Below are 19,880 nucleotides of genomic sequence, written 5' to 3'. Positions count from 1 at the left end.
TGCGTCTCGCTGTGGTTTTTTGTTTTTATCTAGTACTTCAAAAACAAAAAAAAGAATGTATTTGGATTTAAATTACTGAATCGTGATTGCCTCTTAGCTGGACAAGGTATGTTATTAAAATGTTGCTGCCATCTTGTTTGTAAACTTATGAATTATTGGTGAAAATTCTCTTTTAGAAATATTAGAATGTTACAATAGTGAAATAGTGTTACACTTTTCACTAATCACAGTGAATTCAGCTTATAGTTACTTTATTAAAATGCTTTTTAGCACAGTAGTGGTTCAGGATTAGATTCAGTTCCCAAGTCTTATTGTAGGGAATTGGAACTCACGTATGAGTCGCTTCAGTTCTTTGGTGTACTTAGGCTTCCCCTGAGGAGTACATGTGTTTCTGAGTGTCCAAAATACCTGTTTTCTAATGCTGAAGTTACCAAAGTATAGAATAGGTTGATTAGGCAATGTAAATTCCTGCCTGGAACCAAAACGTTTTCCTTGGTTTTGCAAGAAATAATGCAGGTTTTGGCCTGCATTGAATTTAGGAGAACAAAAGCTTAGAAACCTGGAGGGACTGGCTGTATACTGCAGAATCACTAATGCTCCGCAGTTGGGTAGTGACTCATCCTACAACATGATTATGCATACAGTTAGTTATACACTTGTTGCCTTGATTTGTATTTGATTTGGTGCTGAAAGCAGGCAGTGGAAGTGGTAATGTTTTCACTGTTAAAATTGTAAGATTGAGGGTGAGATTCCTGCCATAATGTATAGAAGATGTATGCTATTATATGATGATACTATATAAAATACAGTTACTTGGGTGTCAGATACCGCAGTGATAATGAGTAATAAAATAGAGGCAGACTCTGAAGCTTGTGTGAGTGGAAGTTTGTCAAATTGTACTTTAAAGTCACACCAAAGTCCTGCTTTCTGCTTAGTCTTGTCTTTTTTTTTTTCTTTCTTTTTTTTCCTTCCCTCATTTTTCTGATGTCGATGGCCTCAGGAAAGGTGGAGGAGGTTTTCTGTTACCCGAAAGGCAGGGAGATTGACTGCCTTGGGGAAGGGACTTGGCAAGTGAGTCCATGGCAGTGATTTTTATTATTTAAGTAAATTCCGTGCTAACTAACAAGGTAAGTCTATGGCAGTGTTTGTCTCGCTGCTTCTTAGGAGAGGTGTCTGTTAATTAATTGTGCGATTTGCAGACAAACACCCTTTCATTTATTATCCACCATCCCTCTTCCCGGCATGTTTCTGTAGCTCGCATGTAACAGTTATGTAATTGAAATATTTAATGCGCTTTCGACTTCATTGAGTAATTTAATATCTAAGAACATGGTGTATAACAAATAACTAATTCGGGAGCAGATGGTGAGTGGAGCTGTTGTTCGGCAGTGCTGGGCCGGGCGGCCAAACTGGCGCGATGCTGCTGGCATTTTGCAGCCTACGGTTTGGCAAGTGCCGGTCCTCGGTGAAGCCAAGGGTAGAGCCCCAGGTCTCGTGTTTCCAGCCTTCACTGCTGTATCATTCTTTCTATTTGTTTGGAGTTTTCTATTGTGGAGTGGATCTGTCAGTTTGAGTGTGATTTTGGGCATCGTAAATCTTTCCTTTGCAGAAGTGCTGGATTTGAGTTTGTTTTGCAAACACGGCTAGGAGTAATGAAAGGATTTTGGTGGACTATTGAGCAATGTTTAGTAGACACATTTTAAAAAAAAAAATCCACACCTTTTCATGGCCTAGTTTATAGTAACTTAAAAAGCTGGCATGAAGAACATTTACAAGTTCAAAATTAAACAGGTTTGTTTATAGTAGCCATGATTCAGTATTTAACTGCTAGGGTAAAAATAACTAAGACATGTGGCTGTAACGTCCCAAGAATCTGCCCCTCTCTTGGGGAAATGGGAAAGCCGTGGCCGCTGGGGTAGCGCAGCCAGCCTGAGATGGGAGGTGCTCAAGTTCACACAGACATCTGCGTGTTTCTCTCCCAAATCTGTAAAATGCTGACAGCACATTTCCCCTTGGAAATGTTAAATATTTTGGTTTCCGCATGTGAAAATCAGACCGCTAGAAAAAGGGAGGTGTGGGTGATGAGCAAGCTGGCACTCAGAAGGAGGTTATTCTCTTTTTTGTTCCCTAAAGCCGGGTGAGTGATGTTTGCTCCCTGCCCCTCTCTCCTCTATCCCAGGGATGCCATGGTGCATCTTTCTGGGGAACAGCAAGAGAGCAAAATACGTGTCAGGTTAACAGTGCACGTGGATGTAGAAGCTGCACCTTGAGAGGCCATTTCACGTTATCTCTAGGAACTGATGCTTGTGGTTTGGTGTGTGCTCGTTCAGTGCCTCGCTTTTTTCTGTTCCTTTTCTCTCACCCTTTTTTAAACTAGGGCTGTGCATTGTGCTTCTTGAGTGAAAATGCACTCTGCATTGCTGAGTTGTCATCTGTCTTCAGTTCTATAGCTGAGACTGTGTCAGCGCTTTCACTAAAAATCCCTGTTTTCAGGTGTGTATAAATTGGATCCAAGCAAATGCTTGCAGCAAGAGCTGCCTGAATGAACTCGGCTTTGCTGTAGACTCACTTCCTATTATATTTGGAAAAATATTTGACAAGGATTATGACAACTTCATTATCTGTTTCTGCAACATTTTGATTTCTGTGGTTGCAAGGTGGCGTCAGCCATGGCTCTGGAGTGTGGATGCAGAGCTGCTAAGAAAACCGCAGAAAACCTTTGAAAAAACAAATTACTAGTTTTTCATTTAAACTTCCTAGGATTCTAGCGTTAAAAGGAGAACAATTGCTTCATTTATCCCTTGGAAGCTTTCAGAAATGCTCTTGGGAAGAGCAGGTAGCCACGTAATGCCAGACTGTCTTATCTGGGGCTTGAAGGACCAGGGACGCCTTCCAAGGGCTTGTCTCGCCGTGCTCCCGCAGCGCTGGTAGCGCAGGGCAAGCGTGTGTCCTGCCCTGCCTGCGGATCGGGAAATACCACCTCGTCTTCTGCCTCTTAACTTACGCGGTCAAAGCCTGCGAGCGGGACAGGACCCTGCTGCCGGGGCTGTTAGTGAAAGATGGTGGCTGCCCGTCGATGTTCGGGGTAGGTCTGCACTTCCCAGGCTGCAGGCTCAGGAGTCGGCGGGCACTGGTTTCCACCCCGGGGCAGGGCTGGGGGAGCCAGAACCGGGGTCGGCAGGGAAAAGCAATACAGCACTTGCTTGGCAGACTTATCTGTGGAAGTTGATCTGCTACTCCAAAAACAGAGAGAAACACAGAGCTGTAGGCTTTTAGTAGTGAATAGAGACTTTGGAGTAGCTGGTGCTGAACCTATAAAAGGCTGAAGGCAGAGGACCCTTCGCCTGTCACAGCAGCAGGGTGTAGCCATGGGTGTGATTAGTTTGAAGTATCACTGCTGCTGAAGTTCAGTCTTACCGAACAAAGGATTGTGATACTGCAAGTATTACAATCTTTTAAAACAGGTGGACAAGGAGCCAGCAGGGTTACTGGGGCAGGGGGACGGTGGCGCTGGGACTTGTCCTGCTCTCGAGGACCGACGAGATGCTGCATCCCCTGTCTGGGTGCACCTCCATGCTGTCCCCTCCGCCCTTTTCTTTTTTCACGGCTTGTAGATGCTCTTCAAGTAGTGTCACACACATGACGTCTGTGCTGCCCGGGCAGGGGCAGGGCTGGGATGACGGCCTGTCCCGCTGCGTCCCGCTGCAGTGTGGGGCTGCCCAGGTGGCCGGAGGAGGAAGCGGGGGCAGAGGCACGGCAGGGCTTGTGCGCGGGCTGGAGAGGTACGGGACAGGATGCCGGATTCGTTTCAGAGGGACCCTGATAGCATCAGTGCCTCATGCTTCTGTTTCCTGCGTGCAGTGATACTGCACCTGGTACTGGCATGCGGTGCAGCCTCCCTGCAGAGGTGTGCTGCCAAGATCCCGCTGCTCGGCTGCAGAGGAGCAACATGGTTGCACAGGCACTGTATCTTTCTTACGAGAAAGAAACCTAATGGATTCCCTAAAATAATTTTACTTTGTAGGTGATGGAACAGTCACTGGATTTTACCACGGCAATGCCGATTGCGAGCGGTTAAGTGATGGCTTCTACACTTCGTGATCACTCAGGGTCACTGGGCTGCTTTAAACGTAGCCGGCTTTTTCCTGCATTCTTGATAGCAGAAAGTACTATGTTTTCATCTCTTAAAATGCATTGCAAACTTGATACAACCTCAAGCAGGGTTAGGCTGACCCCAGTTTGTCTTTTGTCAGTGAAGTTTTGTGTAGACCATATTAGGGAGAAAAAGTCTAACGGGAACATGGTGATTTGACTTAAGCAGCGCCCATCTTTCCTGCAGGAGAAAGTTGTCTTTTTGTTGTGGGAAAAGCAAACTGGGGGAGAGGAGTAAAGAGCCTGGAGAGAGCGCAGGAAGCTCCTGAGCGCTTGGAGAACCGTAGCAGCCGGCTTTCAGGTGAGGGTTTGATTAATCCCGTTAGTCAGAATGGCTGGAGTCTGTTAATCTGTTAAAAAGTGGCCGTGCCTGTTTAAACCTACCTGTTGGACGTGTGCTCAGAGCGCAGTGGAAGCCCAGCCAGCGCCCTCGGTGGCGTTTCCAGCCCCGCTTCAGCTGCCATGTAATGCCAGCACCTGCCCGAGCGGCTTCGCTGCAGCAAGTGGGAGCTGTGGAGGAGCAGATGCCTCCCCCTCTGCCCTGCCTCCCTCTCGCCTCTCAGTCCAGCCGTGGCCTTCTGACTCATTTAGTACTGACTCAGTTTTTAAATATCTTTGCTGATCTGTTATCTGTAGCTTGTTCTTCAGAAACACATTTCCCCGGGTTTCTGGGGTAATGCTTTCCCACGCCGTCGCAGGCACGGTGTGCTACAGATGCAAAGGCGGTGGGGAGGGAGTTTCAAGTAAGTTGGAAGAAGGGATGTGGGAGCCTGGATCCTGTTGACTTTTAATAGGAGTTGGTCATTGAACTGTTCATTAAAATTCCCACTCCTGGGTTAGCTGAACGATGAATGGTCAGAAATCGAGGGAGGATAGCTGTCAATATATATTTGGGGATGAAATCCGTGGTATCAAGGTAGAAGGCGTTGCCAGAGGAAAGAGAAAAATTGAGACTTTGGAAATGCATGTGAACTTTTTGCAAATGCAGCCACCAAATAACAGGTACAGGGGATTGTGGACAGAAGTGGCAACTTCGCGTAAATCCAGTAAAAATTGATGTAAAGAAACAACAGACAAGCTATTTAGATAATGATTTGAAAATAGTGCATAAGAAGAGAGAAGTACTTCTCCCTGTGATGGCAATCTTTTCTTTCCATGTCTGCAGACTGTATTTTATTGCTGTCAAATCTGGTAGACAAAAATCAGGAACTTGAAATTTTCATTAAAAAAAAAAGGGGGGAACACCACACACCACACACACACACCCCCACACACACACCCAACCTGCCAGTAGCCTGTGCTCCTAAATGAAATCTCAAGCCAACGAGGCGGCAGGGTGAGCAGCCCTTGCCTGAGATGATGGGAGGTGAGAGGAGGACCAAGCGGGAGCACGGTCCTGCACTGCTGCAGCTCTTCTGCCGCCTGTGCCGGGGCTGGAGGTGCAGGAGCGTTTCAGCTTCGTAGCTCAGCTGCGTCTGGCCCAGCCCGCCTGGAGCAGGGCGGTGGGTGTGCTGTGGCTTTTGGAAAACGAGACTCGTCAGCCGTGGTTACTCTGTTTTCAGACTGAAGCTTCATCACTGGACGTGAAAGACTGGATGGCTGAGCTGACACTGCACAGCACAGGGACAAGTTTACTTCTCGCTTCCAAAAGCCAGTACAGTCCTGTGTTAAACAGAAATATGAACTTTACAGTTGTGAGCTTGATTTTTACTTTTTCACCTGAGATAGTGCAATTTCCTGTCATCTTCCTATGGTTTACCTTAACTGCAAGTCCGGTTTGTAAAGCGTTTTTTAATGACACAGTCAAGTAGAAATTGTGTTTTGCCATTGGCTGCCACTCGACAACCCCCCCCCCCCCCAGTCTTTCACTGTCCTAGAGGCAAAGTTAAATTGTGCTGGAGTTCCTGTTTTTAAGGTAATTTGATTTGAGTACTCAGAAATTGCGTAGAGCTTCATTGATAAAGCAAAGAGCAAATTTTATAACAGGCATGTTTTGGTTTGAAACCATAAAGAGAAGATTTGATGCTTGCATACACTGTCATTTGAAAAAATGATTAATTTTTTTTTTTTCCTTCAGTCCGTTGTAGGAAGCCTGGAAAAACCTTCAGTAGGGCTGCTAACACTGATGAGAGATCTTTTATGCCAAGGTAAGAGTTTTTTAATGTTCTCAATATATTGCAAATGAAATTGTTAACTGTGAAAACATTGGCAGTTGGGGAAGCTTGAGAATTGATAGGTGTATAATGCATTGTTTAAAATAAAAAGTTGCCTGAATCTTGTTTCCTGTAGTGGGGAAAAGAAACCCTGAAGTTGTGTGTTCTGTCTTTCCTGATATCCTCTGCTGTTGTACAAAATACAAATCTGTGATTACAGTCCACAGTTTTTCTTCTTAAGGCTGAGTCAAGAATGTGTCTGCTTTGATTTTTAAGTCTTTGGTTATCGTCTTAGTTAATGGCGGTAGTGTCATCAGTTACAGCCAATGTTTCATCAAGTTATGCAAAACCATCAGACCACGTGCTCTTAGCACTGTCTTCCTCATACTGAGCGGTATATCTGCACCTCCTGTTCCTTGTAGCTCCATCAGTGTTTGGAGAAGGAAGGAGAAACTAATGAATACAAACTGCCTTCTTCAGATGAATAAATCTGTACTCAGGCATTTGCATTTCACAGGGTGCACATCACATTTCAGGTTAACTTGAAGTTCTTGCACCCACTCTCTTTCAGTGCTGTGTTCGCTTCCCTTATTTGTTATGCTTCTCTCTCCCCACCACCCAAATTATAAACTACTTAATGAGCTGGTGAAACTTTTGTAACAGGAATGGCTAATTTTTGTGTCAGGTTTATCTCCTGAAGGGCCTCGGCCGTTCTCCCCACGCCGCCCTCCCTGCAGCCTCTGCCTGGCTTCTTCTGCTGGTTGGGAAATACCCTGAAAGTTTTGCTTCTTTGTACCCTGATTCAGCCACTCGGTTGCAACAGGGTGAAAGATGATTCGTGCAGTTAAGAGAGCGCGTGAGTGCTTGGCCGAATAAAGATGCAGGTGAGCGGGCGCTCGGAGCCACGTTTCAGGTTACAGCTTCATCTGCTGGTCCCTCTCAGAGATCCTTCTGCCATCCTGCCTGCACTGCCTTTCATTTTTGTATATTAAAACAGATATCCCACATCTTTTCTTCACCTCTCCCTCTGTTCACAGGGTAGGGCCCTTCACTCTTCCTCCAGGAAAGAGCTGGGCAGTTTGGGGCTGATGCTGTGAATAGCTGAATATCTGTTTCTGTCACTTCCCAGGCAGTGTTGTTGACAGTAGCAGCAGCAAAGAGATGCTCAAAGAATAAGGAAAAGAAGGGATTAATCCTGAGTTGTCAGGTGTTTCGCAGTGTAGAAGCAAAGTTTGTTCATTATTATAGGTGAAATCTGAACCCTACTAATTTATTACTCTGTATTTAAAGTGGCTGTACAGGTGCTGGGTAGGTTGGAGAGTCTGATACAGCGGGGAGGAGGGAGCCTGCTGCTCAGGGCAGTGAGGGGTTAGCATGAAATGTGCTCTGTGCCCCGTGGTTGTCCTGCCGTAGCTAGGTGGCTGTGCATGTATGGGAAAAGGGAGCACGAGTAAGGAGACATGCTCAGCTTTTGCTTTATTTTTGCACCACAGCATTCAGAACTAATGAGACCAGTTTCACAACATTTGCACTAACACTAAAAGTTATTTTTTTACACTCCTTCGTGATCATATTCTTTTCTTGAATCAAAAGGAACACTTAACACCCATAATTTCATTCCATTTTGAAACATAGCCGTTGCTTCACAGCATGCAATCCCACTACACAGAGCTCTGGATGGAAATGAATGCTACTGTGTCTAACTGTATTTAGGTGGGCATAAACAGTTGCCAAATGAAAAGTTGGCTAGGATGCAGCATAGTAATTTCTTGAGCACTCTATTCGTGTTGAATAAACAGATAACATTAACATACTTGTGAAAGAGCTACAAGATAATTAAGGCGTGTGGGGTTTACAGTAACAAGGCTCATGCGTTTCAGGATCTTGGTTTCCTGTTGCACCTGAAAAAAAAAAATATCTGCAAATACTGTGGAGAAGAAATGAGAAGTTAGTCTTGTACTGCTCCCAGCTGAAACTTTCCCACAAGTATTTTTACTATAAATAAGAAGTGAAAGAGTTCACAGCTAAATTTAACCCTTAGCTTGATTGCTTTCCGGGTTTTCTTGCGTGGAGCTGACTGTGGAACTGTAGGAAGATGAAGATAAACTGGATCAATAAGTTGCATTTATACTTTACAAAAAATGCATCACATTTTAATTTCTAAGGATTATCAAGGGGAAAATCATTGCTAATCGGAATTCCCCTCTCCTTCCATCCAAAATCATGATTCTTGAAAGAAAGGAAGTGAATGTTACTTCTCAGGGAAATTTTCAAGCAGAAGAGCTTACAGCTGCCAGAGTTTTAACCAAAAATGTTGTCAACGTACTAGAGTTCACAGACATTGCTTGCTCTGCTTTTAGATATTCAAAGTTACCATTCTGGAAAATCCCTTTCAGTTTGACTTAGTTTCACAATTTCTATGAAGTTAAGCAATTGCAGCTCATATAGGTTTCAAGAATTGAAGAAAAACCGCCCCAAGGTGCTTAAAACTATGGGCTGCTGCTGCAAGCTTCAGCTTTATTCCCCCTCTAAGGCTTGGGTGAGGGAAGGGCAGCTTGGCGACGTGACTGCAGAGAGCCTCAGCGCGGGAAGGCGAGCCCTCTATTTCTGATCTTCTGACTTAAAAATGCTAAACTGGCTGCAGAATTTGTATGCCCCTCTCCAGCTGCACGTGGGATTTTTTTTATTTTTGTTTAAGGCTGTACTTGTGTCACATTTAGACGATAAAACATACCGTGGTTGGGGGGTGAGGGTTAAAAATAGGATGTTTGGGGCAAGGTCTCCAGTAACGCGTTCAGCTGCCAGTCCCGATGCAGCTCCAGCGGGGACTGGCTATGGCTGTGCGGCAGCACGTGGGTTTCCTCTCGACTCTGTGTTTTACAGCTTTCCCTTGGAAATTTAAATGATAGAAAAAAAACCTGTCCCGATTTAATGATTATATAAACTCAAGACACAGATTGTCAGGGAATTGTCCACAGTTGCAAAGCTAAAAATATGGTCCCTGTTCTTCGCAGACTGTTGTTAATGGTAGTCGACAAGGTGATACATTTCTCTATCAAACTACTTGGAATACATTTTTATTTTTAAAGCAATCCTCAAACTGTAGCCAGTGAACCCATAAATCCTGTGGCAACGTTGGTTTGAAATGCCTTTGAGAAATGCAGCTTGCCCAGCCTCATAGCACTCGTGTTTCTGAAGCCTTACTTGGGAAGAAAGCGCTATCTTGCTGGGGGAAGAGGGGGAAGATAATTAGCTGCTGAGGTCATTGTTTGCTTGAGCTCTGTTGATAGGGACAGCCCAGCCTGGCTTATAACGTAAACATAGTGTAAAATGTTTATCACCAGCTTTGTCATTTGCCTTATTTGTCAGGGAATCTCGGTGAGAATGAGAAGTTTTCTGGTGGTGCGTAGCAAGTTGAGGGAGTTGCAAGATTTCCATAAAAAGGCAGAGTCCTTGCTTGGGCGAGCAGAGAGGTTCTGCCTTGGCAGCCGTAAGTTAGGCCTGACCTTTTCCAGAGAGAAAATACTGACCTAAATCCTTCCCTGCTGGGGGTGGGTGGGAGAAGTAAACCTCTCTATTTGCATCTTTCTGATCTAATTTTCTTGTCCGATACTCATTGTTTTATGCTATAAAATGCTGAGAATGCAGAGGACAGGCAGTGAGAACTTGTGCTACCCAGTGCGGCTGGGAGCGGGCGCGTGTGGCTGCGCTGTGTTTGTACCATGGTGTGTTCATCCTCTTCCTCTCTGAGCACCGGCAGGCTCACAGGTCCGGCTTTGGGCATCTCATGTAAACTGGGGCTGTCAGAGCGGCCGTCTAAACTTGAGTGCCCAGGTGGAAAAATCATAGCTGTTACCAAAGAGATTTTTGTTCTCGGGAGTATTTGGAGAAGGGGAGCGTGTTGCTACTTTCAGAAGACAGTGTCATAAATCTGTATGTGCAGGTACGCCTTTAACTGTTGGCTTTTTTCCTGCTTTCCAGATCGTTGCTGTTTGAACAGACCACACCATGCGTGAGTACAAGCTAGTGGTCCTTGGTTCAGGAGGTGTGGGGAAGTCCGCTTTGGTGAGTTTTGGGAAGCAGTTCTGAAACCCATACACAAACTTCAAAATTGGCCTATCTTACTGCAGACAATGCTCATTAAGTGCATTGGGGTATTTGTATTACTTTTAACGTGCATAGTGACTTCCATGTAGCCGCTGTTACCCTGCTGAAATACCTGTGAATGTTTGTCATGTTTTTGGAGAAGCAGCAGGCGATTAATCGCTGTTACAATAGTTAGCATTTCATTTCTGCTTCCCGCATGGGTGTAATATTGTAAATGACTGAATGTCTGTATCTAAGTATTAAAAGCCTAACCTACACTGGAACAGTGAATGAAGTCTTGGCGTGCATGGCAGTGAATTAGTGACGGCTGCAGCCTTGCGTACCTTGAAGGCTGTGTGTTTTCCATCCTGGGTAGAACCTGAATGAGCAGCCTGGACTGAAAACACGGGGCAGAATGAGAAGTCACCTCCAGCACGTGCAGTGCAGAGGGATAAGCAGACTGATGACACTTTGCACTCCTTAAGTACTTGTTGTTTCTAATAAGAGGTTTACATAGCAGAGTTGATAGTAAAGCATTGTAAGAGAGATTTCTGTCGCCTATTTATCACAAATCAGTCAAGCAGCTCGCTCCAACAAGAAAGGCAAAGAACTGCTCAAGTGTAAACTTATCTAAAACAAGGAACTACACCGTGTTGCTTTTCACAGAAGATGATAATAGCTGACCAGCCGTTCATGCCATAGACGCTGCTTCTTGCACCGTTGTTTATTCTGCTGAAATGGGCTGCTAATAACCTTGGTAAATCACCTGCAGAATCCAGATGAATAGGAGGAAAGATTATTCAATTATGTATCAAATTTGATGTACTCTTTTAGAGATCCCATCCTAATCTTTACAAGATGTACGTGTAAAATTTTTTTGATACACTCTATTCTTCCACAGCAACTTATGCAAACTGTATTACTTTTTCCACCAGCATCCCCTTGATTATCTTGCTTTTGTTATGTAATGTTGAAAGACTCAGTAGGTAAAATAGGGCGCTTATTAATATGCTGTACATAAAAATTATTCAGCATCTGACATACTTGAATTTCCTTATTTGTGATGTACAGTCTGAGTCAGCATCCATCACTGGCCTTTTTAAAGGCTGAAATGCGAATACTTAGTCCGGTAAACAAAAGTTAAATTCTTTTTGACAGTCTAAGTGCTAAGTAAGCATATATTGTAATTCATATGCAACATTGACCCATTAGGTTTATAAGAGGACACAATAAGTGCCAATTAGCAGTGAAGAGTGAATAATATTTAGCTTTCAAGATGACTGTCTACTTACTTACAAGCATTAGCAAGGAGAGATTACAAGGTGGGATATAAAATAAGATGGAGGTCACTTTAAAATTTCTTTCTTTGAACTGTATAAACTGAAATGTCTAACAAAGAGGCTGGTGTTCCTTTTCAGTTCTGTGTTTTCATTACAATATGGTGTTGTTTCACTGCAAATCCTTCTTACTGTTTTAACTCTTTTGTGCCAATATGATGCCGATTGTGCCTTTTGGTAATGATGACAGGATAGCAGAAAACCCTTCACAGTTATTAAGGCACAGTTATTTTGCAACTTCTGTATAATTGTTTCCTGTACGGTAGCTTTCTCCCCATTTCTAATGAGAGTAGAAGTCTTCTGGAGTGTCAGTGGGTAGGCGGTATTACCAAGAGTATCCAGTTGTGCATAGTCCTATATAAAACTGGAAACCAAAGTTGGGACGCACAACCCCCAAACTAATAGAAAGTTATAAAAGTCTTGGATCCATGCATAACCTGAAATAACCCCAGATCTGTATCTTTTCCCTTGGCCTCTCTTTCATGCTATAATCAATAAAAGTAAAGTACATCAGAGATTAAGAATATTACATAGTAAGATAGGTTACGAATGAAGTTGAATATAATTGTAATTATGATTGTATGTAATTGGTGTCTATGTGACCACACAAGCACCAGTTGAGATAACAAAAGTTAGAACAGTGATTTATTAGAAATAAAACAATTTGAGAAGAGAATACATGGGTTCAGTTAACTTTCTTTCAGAGCAGTAGTGTATTTGCAGATATAAAAGACGACTGTGAGTGTTATAGTAGAAAGATGAAATGTCGTGAGTGGTTGGTCAGATTCTCGCATTGAAGGCTGGTTCACAAACACAGTTCCCAGAATAGAACGGTACAGATGTGACCGACTTGAGTGCTTCAGTGTTAGCCTCCTAGCAGATAGCAACCTTCTTTGGACTCTCGTAGGATTCTTAGCACAGCTACTAACCAAAAATGTAATCTGTAATATACAGTTCTTATTGTCGGGTTCCATTGCTGGTATAATGCTGTAATCCATGTTAATAGTGGTATCTTATTGTAATGATTTTACTGAGGTCTGTTATCTGAAAAGCAGACTGGAGGTGACAAGGAAATATTGGAGAAGCAAAGGCTTTGATCGTTAGAGTGTAAAATAGGTTTATTTAGTGATACAGGATGATTTTTAAATGAGGTAGTACTAGAAATCTTTTCTTCTTACATTAAAAGAAAGCAAACCGTGAGGAACTGCTCAGGTTCCAGCGTACAGCGAGATATCCTGCGTGTATCTGGCGTATGCCACTCTCTGAAAGTTTGCAAGTACTTGTGTGACAAATGTGAACCCTCTTGCAGAAAAATCTCAGCCTTCTGTCCAAACAAAATACGGCTTCTCAAAACAGGTAGTGACTTTGCAGCATTTGTATTAAAAAAACTTGTGGAAAGTTCAGTTGACAAAAGATAGTTGGTGTGTTTGTTGATTTTTTTTTTAGAGACAAAATTAAGTGCTGGGCTCTTGGTGCTTAGTTTTACAAACACACACCACCTTGTTTTACAAACATCAACCAAACCTCTGGACACTCCTGTGCTGCATCACTATGTTGTTGCAGATTATTGTAGGTAAGAGCATGGGGATGCAAGGTGAAAAGGAAAAGCAAGCTTTGCCTTGCAGAGGACAAGTAAAGCTGCGGACTGACAGGAGCCAAAGCATGCCACGTACAGAGCGTGGATGTCCAGCGACGGGCCGCATCTGAATGACAACTTGATGGGAAATGTTTAGAGTAGATTTGCTTTGAATTATTATATAGGGGAAGAAAGACTTCCTCTTTGAAATGAATCATGTTTCCTTCTTTAATGGTTTAATACAAATTGAGTATCTGGAGATGCTCCAGATTTAACTTGCTGCTCTGAAATATGTCTGTGCTCTGGGCACGTAATCCAGAGTAGCTCCACTGTAACTCTAATATGATTTGAATTGAAATGTGGATTTTCCACAACGAACTTTTCCACAGTGTACAGATTGCCAGTTCTTCTGATCAAATTTCAAGTCTTCCATATTTGGTGATTTTTATTCTTCTAAAGTCGCAGGCACTGAAGTAAAGGCATTTTTGAGGATATCATCTTTTGTGAAAAAGCAAGCAAGCAAACAACTTACATTTCAAAAAAGTCTAGAAAACATGCTTGAATAAAGTGATTCTTAAAACAACAGAAACTACGCAAATTTTATTTTTAAAAATTGGTAATTTAGATGTCTCTTTCTCTGCTCCCCACTATTGAATTTTAACAGCAGTGCTGAGTAGTTTTTGTGTTGTTACTTTTTCATAAAGTGCTTCTCGGTAAATGTTACTGGTTGTGTTTAAGTTCTCTTGATTTTTTTTTTTTTCTTCTTTCCTTTCTCCCCAGACTGTACAGTTCGTTCAGGGAATTTTTGTTGAAAAATATGACCCAACAATAGAAGATTCATACAGAAAGGTAAAACAACATCATTTTTATTTCTTTCAAGTCTCGTAGAGCTTGCTTCTTTTTAATAATGCAACGAAAGCTTACCAGAACAAGAAAGGGTCTTTTCTGAGAAAATGTTATGGCTGCATAAAACCGCAGCAAGAAAGCGATGCATAGAAAAGCATCAGTCTTGGAAGTAGTTTCATGCAGATAGTTTTCTTTTACTACAGAGTCCTTTACTAGCTTAGGGCCTCCGAATGCCATCAGACAAATTGTATCCGCTACTATAAAGCTGAATTATCAGGGAATGACAAATTTTGCTGTTAATTGCAGCACTCCCTAACTTAGTTCTATTTAACAGGAGGATTAAACCTCTATTACTAAGAGCTTTCACTTTAAATAGCCGATGACTCGGGTTGAGGCAGCTCGAGGCTGCAGCTCTCCACCGTTTGCCTGTTTCTTCGTTAGAGGTTACTACACCTGCCCAGAGATCAGTCTGGTGTGTTTTCCTGAACCATCACCGATTTCCACTTGTGCTGGGGTATGAGCTATGGTGGTTGGCAGACAAGTGTACTGCCCATCCTCCTGCCAGTGCTTCTGATTGATGTCCGGGGACAGGAACAGCTCAGCCAAACTAGGGTCAGACTGTTACTCACATCTGTTTGCTGTAATTTGACATATAATTATTACTTCAAAAAATAAAGATACCAATATTTGCTATGTGTATGCTATCTGTTAGAGAGGGTATATACACCATTCATCACAGTAGGTTATATTACTGTAGCATAGCAATTGCATTTTGTTGTTTTCTTTTAGGAATGGCTGCTTTGCCATTTAGTTCAAATGCATTCTGCTTGGTTTGAAGGCATATAAAATTCTTTACAGCCGTTTTGGATGCAGGCTTGTAATTGCTGAGCAAAAGTCCTTGTCAGGATCCCTGACGCTGTCGTGTTACGTAATTCTGTCAACAGAGCTGCTTTCTTCACTTGGCTGATGTCAAGTAACCCATTGTTTTACAGATTAGCATAAATGTTACCATAATTAAAGGCACCAAAACAGCAAACAAAAAGTTTTAACATTTGTACCTGTGATAATTACATGTAAATTGTGGTATGAGGTTCTGCTGTTAAATTTATTTGACTTTCCTGGAATTACCCTCCTTGGATCTGAGACATTTCTCAGTGAGTGGAAGACTTGCTAAGCCTAACTGTGAGGATCACTAAATATTTTGCTTTTTCTTTTCTTCCTTGCTCCCTTCTACCCCAGCAGCAAAGAAAAATTGAAGTTTAAGGTCCTTTGATTTGTAAGAGTGGATTTTATCTCGTTTAAGTTGAGATGTTTACAGTGAGCTGCTCATTTAGGCCTTTACAATCAACAGAGTCCTGGAGCATAAGTGAGCTGACCCAAATGCCTGGCTTGGGGCGTAATTAATCCTCTAATAGCGGTGCCTCTCTTAGCCTTGGGGGAGTGCAGGTGGCTGGCTTGCTTATAGAGGTCTTTGCAGCAGAAGTAAAAATTAAGCTGGTATTCCTCTTGCCTGTCCCATTTCAGACTTTTTAGTTTTAACTGTATTTGTCTCTTCCCTTTTTTCCCCAGCAAGTGGAAGTAGACTGTCAACAGTGTATGCTTGAAATCCTCGATACAGCAGGGACAGTAAGTATAATTTTGTTTTCTAATTGGTACGGAGTTTCTTTGTTAAGAATGAGGTGAGGTGTTAAGAGTAGAACTTACACTAGTATAATAATCCTGCAATAGATCAGCTGCAATAATTTAAATTGAAAGGTTTTGTTAAATAACCCAAAACCCAGTGTGGTGAATGAGCCTTCTGCAGCCCTGCCAGCAGCGTTGTGAACCCGTTCCCAGCCGGTGTCCCAGGGCTGGGACACAAAGGTGGGTGCATCCTGTGCCACTCGCCTCTTCTCTGCCATCCACCATCGTCTCGCTATCAACAGACTGATACGGGATAATTTTACATGTTAATTTTGCAAGTGGCCAGAATACACAGACAAAAAAGGTGAGGTCTTAAGCAGCAGGCTCTCTACTAAAATAAAGGTAAGATACAAAGGTGGAAGGGAGAGGGGGAGGACTCAGTGCTAAGGCAGCATCGTTCTGTAGCTAATTGTGGGCACAGTTTGACACGCTGAATCATTGTGACTGCTTCCTTTAAAACCAAGTCTGTAATACCTTGCTGTTTCAGCCTCTTGTACTACATACTCATTCAGTAAGTAGGTTGCATCGCTCTAGGGCTTTTCCCCAAACAGGACTGAAGGGAGCAGTTTCCCCTTCCCGTGGGGAGGGAAGTGGATACGTCCATGTGGATTGAAGCTACTTCCAGGCAATGCATAGGGATCTCCTCCCAGCATGTCACATCAGCCCACCTGGAGAGGATTCAATCTGTAAAGATTCTGTACCTGTCAAGGAATACTCCTCTACCCAGGTGGCACCTCCCTGGTGCTGCCTTGTGCTGCTTTGGGAGGCCCATGTCATCCTTCCAGCCCGAGAGCAGCCGGGGCCACGCAGCGACTCCCTTTGCCACGCCAGTGTCACTTACCGCCATGCAAAGTCCTGTCACTACGTAAACAGACCTTGTAATGGTTGAGTGCACATCACAGGGGGAGGACATGCTTCGTAAAAGTTAGCTTTATTTAGAAAGCTTTGAAAATTATCAACAGCAATGCGAAGGCGTGAAAGCAGAAATCATTGTTACACAGTTCTGGTAAAGCTTCCTTTCACAGGCGTGGACAAAGGCAGCTCTGATCTGGTATAGATTTTCCAGCCTGCTCTTGCATTTCATTGCATTGAACCTTTAAACCATTTTCACGCTGGAGATGACTACTATATAATTGCAGATGTTCAGAGGTGATCAGGCAATGCCTTCCCACGCAGTCGTGCTCACAATAAATCGTGAGTGTGTGACACCTAGGCCTGTTTCAATATTGTGTTAGAGGAGAAATTTCATTTCCAGTCCATATCTGTTGTCTGGGGAATTGGTCTGATGGCAGACTCGTGCTTAACACCGTATCAGAAAATAAATGAAAGATCGCTACAAAATATGTCAGCCAAATCTTGACACCTTGTATTATGGTTTGGGGCATACAACAGTCCGTCTGCAAATATGTTTTTATTGCTGCTCTTGATCTTTTTCCCATTTTTTCAAGAAGTCTTTTTCTCTATTAGGGGAGAAAAACCAAAGGGAAAGAGATGTGTTAATGCTTTTATTAAATTTGCATGCTTCAGTGGATTTCTGTAAGGGGTAAAAATGTAAATGCATGCTGTATGGTACTATATTCTTGTCTCCATTACAATAAAAGTATTCCTTTGTAAATGTTCATTAACTGCATTCACTAGCTAATTACTTCTAAAAATATTTGATTACAGGAGCAATTTACAGCAATGAGGGATCTCTATATGAAGAACGGTCAAGGGTTTGCACTAGTATATTCTATAACAGCACAGTCCACGTTTAACGACTTACAGGACCTGCGGGAACAGATTTTACGGGTTAAGGACACTGAAGATGTAAGTAGAATATTTTTTCTTCTGCAACTGTTTAAAATGTGTTTGTAAATAAACATACAGGAATTTGTGAGCAAAATTTCTTTCTAAGAATATTCTTTGCTGTATAGGAAAGTTTTGTGTTGAAGTAAGCTTCCTTAGCATTGTTTGTTATTTTCAGTGTTGTTATTTGAGGCCCAACACCTGCTAAGGGGCATAATGAAACCAGATTTTCACATGTACTGGAAGTCTAACAGTCTTTAGAAACGGTGGGAGTTGATTGAAAACAACTTCCCCCCCCCCCCCCTTTTAACTCCTTTCCAGTATTTGCATTTTCTTCTTTCACTGTGCTGTAGCGGTACTTTGTTTCCCTCAAAGTTAAGGAAAAATAATAGTCGAACTCATCAATAATGATGTTCTCAGTAGATCTGCAGCTGTCTTACAATGGAGACTAACACTGCTTTTCCCAAATGCATGGAGCGGAAATTGAAGCACAAAGCCGTGACGTTTCCTGAAGGTCGGCTGTGAAGTCTCTCGAGTCCTGGAGCGGGGCGGTGTTGTACGCTGTGCCCCTCTGGGCCGTTCGCGTGCGTACGGGTCATAATCCAAGTTGATGAACTTGAACTGCAAATAGAAAGGACATGTTCAGCTTATTGACCAAACTGTGCTTTGTAATTTGAGTGTCATCAGTATTAATAGCCTTTTTTTGGGAAATCGCTGAAGGTTCCTTCATTTTCATTTCTCTGTGTGAGAGGGCAGTGTCAGCAGGGGCTGGGAAGGCAGGATGGGAGCCTGTTCTGTTGTCTCCGCTCCGGCTGCCGGTGCTGCTCATTAGATTAAGTAGTCCTGGGTCTTGTTGCACGAAGTAGAGATTCCCTTACGGTACCTGTGCAGTGTCTCTTGGTTTGTGAGCTCTGCTTCACCCAAATCCATCAGCTGTGAGAGCCCATCAGCTTTCTCTTGAATTGTCTTCTGAATGCTGAACCAAAACTTTTACAGAATTCTAGGTTATCATCTGAAAATGTGCTTATCCCTTTCTGAAGAACGGAGGAGGATGTTTAAGGGTCTGTGGCTGGGGTCTGTCGCTCCCACGACGCGCGTGTGCGAGCAGGGAGGGTTCAGCTTTGCGCTGCGGGTGTGCCTGTCCCTGTGAATGGCAGCGGTGCGCTGCAGACCACCCTCACAGTCCGCGGCTTTTAAACTCTCGACAGTGTTCTTTGTTCCTTCGGTCATTTGACAAAATCTGTAACCCAAAGGAGATCACACAGTTGTATGAATTAAATCATTAAGAGACTCTGAAAGAGTCTTAGCTAGTGACGCAAGGTTGTAATTTTGGTTGTTTAAAACCATCTTTAAAATAAGGAAAAATTACATTAAGGTGGTTTGCATTCAGTCCTGTTTGACAGAAGAAAACTATTTACCGTATTTCCAGTTCAGGCCCCAGCTCCTGTAATTGGAACTCCTTGGCAGGCTTTTAATTTCTAAACGTGCTATGTAGGTAAGGTTGCCGGTGGCTTTTGCTGTGGTAGCCATGTGGCTGGTGGAGACGTGTGGGAGCTCTCTCTCTGTGTAGGCTTCCTCCAGAAGAAGCTGAAATTAATTTTTTTTTTGCCTAACAGTTGATAATGTATTCAAGGGTTTGCCCTGAGGAGTGTGAAAAAGATTGCCTATTTTTTTCCACTGGCCGCTTAAAAGTAGCCACTGCCTTTCGTGTCGATTGCTTTCGGGTTGTGTCAGCCGCTTTATGGCTCACCAGCGGAGCTGCGGAAGCAGCGGCAGCCTCTCACTCCCAGCCCTTATCTCCTTACAGCGCTCCTGGGGCCGGGGGAGCGGCGGTGATCGGTAAACAGGGCTGGGACACTTACTTAGGCCAAATCCTAGGTAAGCCATGTGCATTGTATTGAAATAGCCGTTCAGGAAAATGCAGTTTGAGCAATGAGCAGAGTGCGCCGGGGTGGGATGAGCACAGCCCGCGGCTCGGCCGTTCTGGGGCTGAGGGCAACCTCTCAGGGCTGCTTCTTTCTCTTGGATCTTCATTGTCCCACATGCTGATTACCTTGTTTTGAATGGCTTTGGTTCCCTCCTTGGTTTAACAAGCTGAAATTCTACTTATGCAAAACTGATTTTCATTGAGGTAGGGATTATGCTTGCATAAATCCCTGGTAACGTGAGTCCTTTATTAGCCTCTCGGCCAGAGCCCAGCGCTTCGCTCAGCTGCACTCGCCAGAGGGGAATTTGCACTGTAAGCTGGTCAAGTTCATC

The 19,880-nt window shown here is 43.4% G+C and overlaps 1 protein-coding gene across 5 annotated transcripts in view; it reads left to right on the top strand.

Annotated features, from left to right (window-relative positions):
* RAP1A (RAP1A, member of RAS oncogene family) overlaps window positions 1-19,880 on the top strand; it is a 43,737-nt gene that overhangs the window by 13,546 nt on the left and 10,311 nt on the right. For 3 of the 5 annotated variants that reach the window (XM_076358335.1, XM_076358336.1, XM_076358339.1), the window contains 5 exons: window positions 6,230-6,299; window positions 10,287-10,370; window positions 14,085-14,153; window positions 15,720-15,776; window positions 17,502-17,642. In XM_076358335.1, the coding sequence (XP_076214450.1) occupies window positions 10,314-10,370; window positions 14,085-14,153; window positions 15,720-15,776; window positions 17,502-17,642 (324 nt within the window). In that variant the 5' untranslated portion in view covers window positions 6,230-6,299; window positions 10,287-10,313. Of the gene's footprint in view, window positions 1-4,339; window positions 4,454-6,229; window positions 6,300-10,286; window positions 10,371-14,084; window positions 14,154-15,719; window positions 15,777-17,501; window positions 17,643-19,880 lie in introns of all 5 variants that reach the window. The other 2 variants (XM_076358338.1, XM_076358337.1) reach the window with 1 other exon arrangement.

The sequence above is a fragment of the Aptenodytes patagonicus genome, chromosome 22 (genome assembly GCF_965638725.1).
Source record: "Aptenodytes patagonicus chromosome 22, bAptPat1.pri.cur, whole genome shotgun sequence".
Lineage (NCBI taxonomy): Eukaryota > Metazoa > Chordata > Aves > Sphenisciformes > Spheniscidae > Aptenodytes > Aptenodytes patagonicus.
The sequence above is the reverse complement of the archived record's forward strand: the minus strand, read 5'-3'. Positions and strand labels throughout refer to the sequence as shown.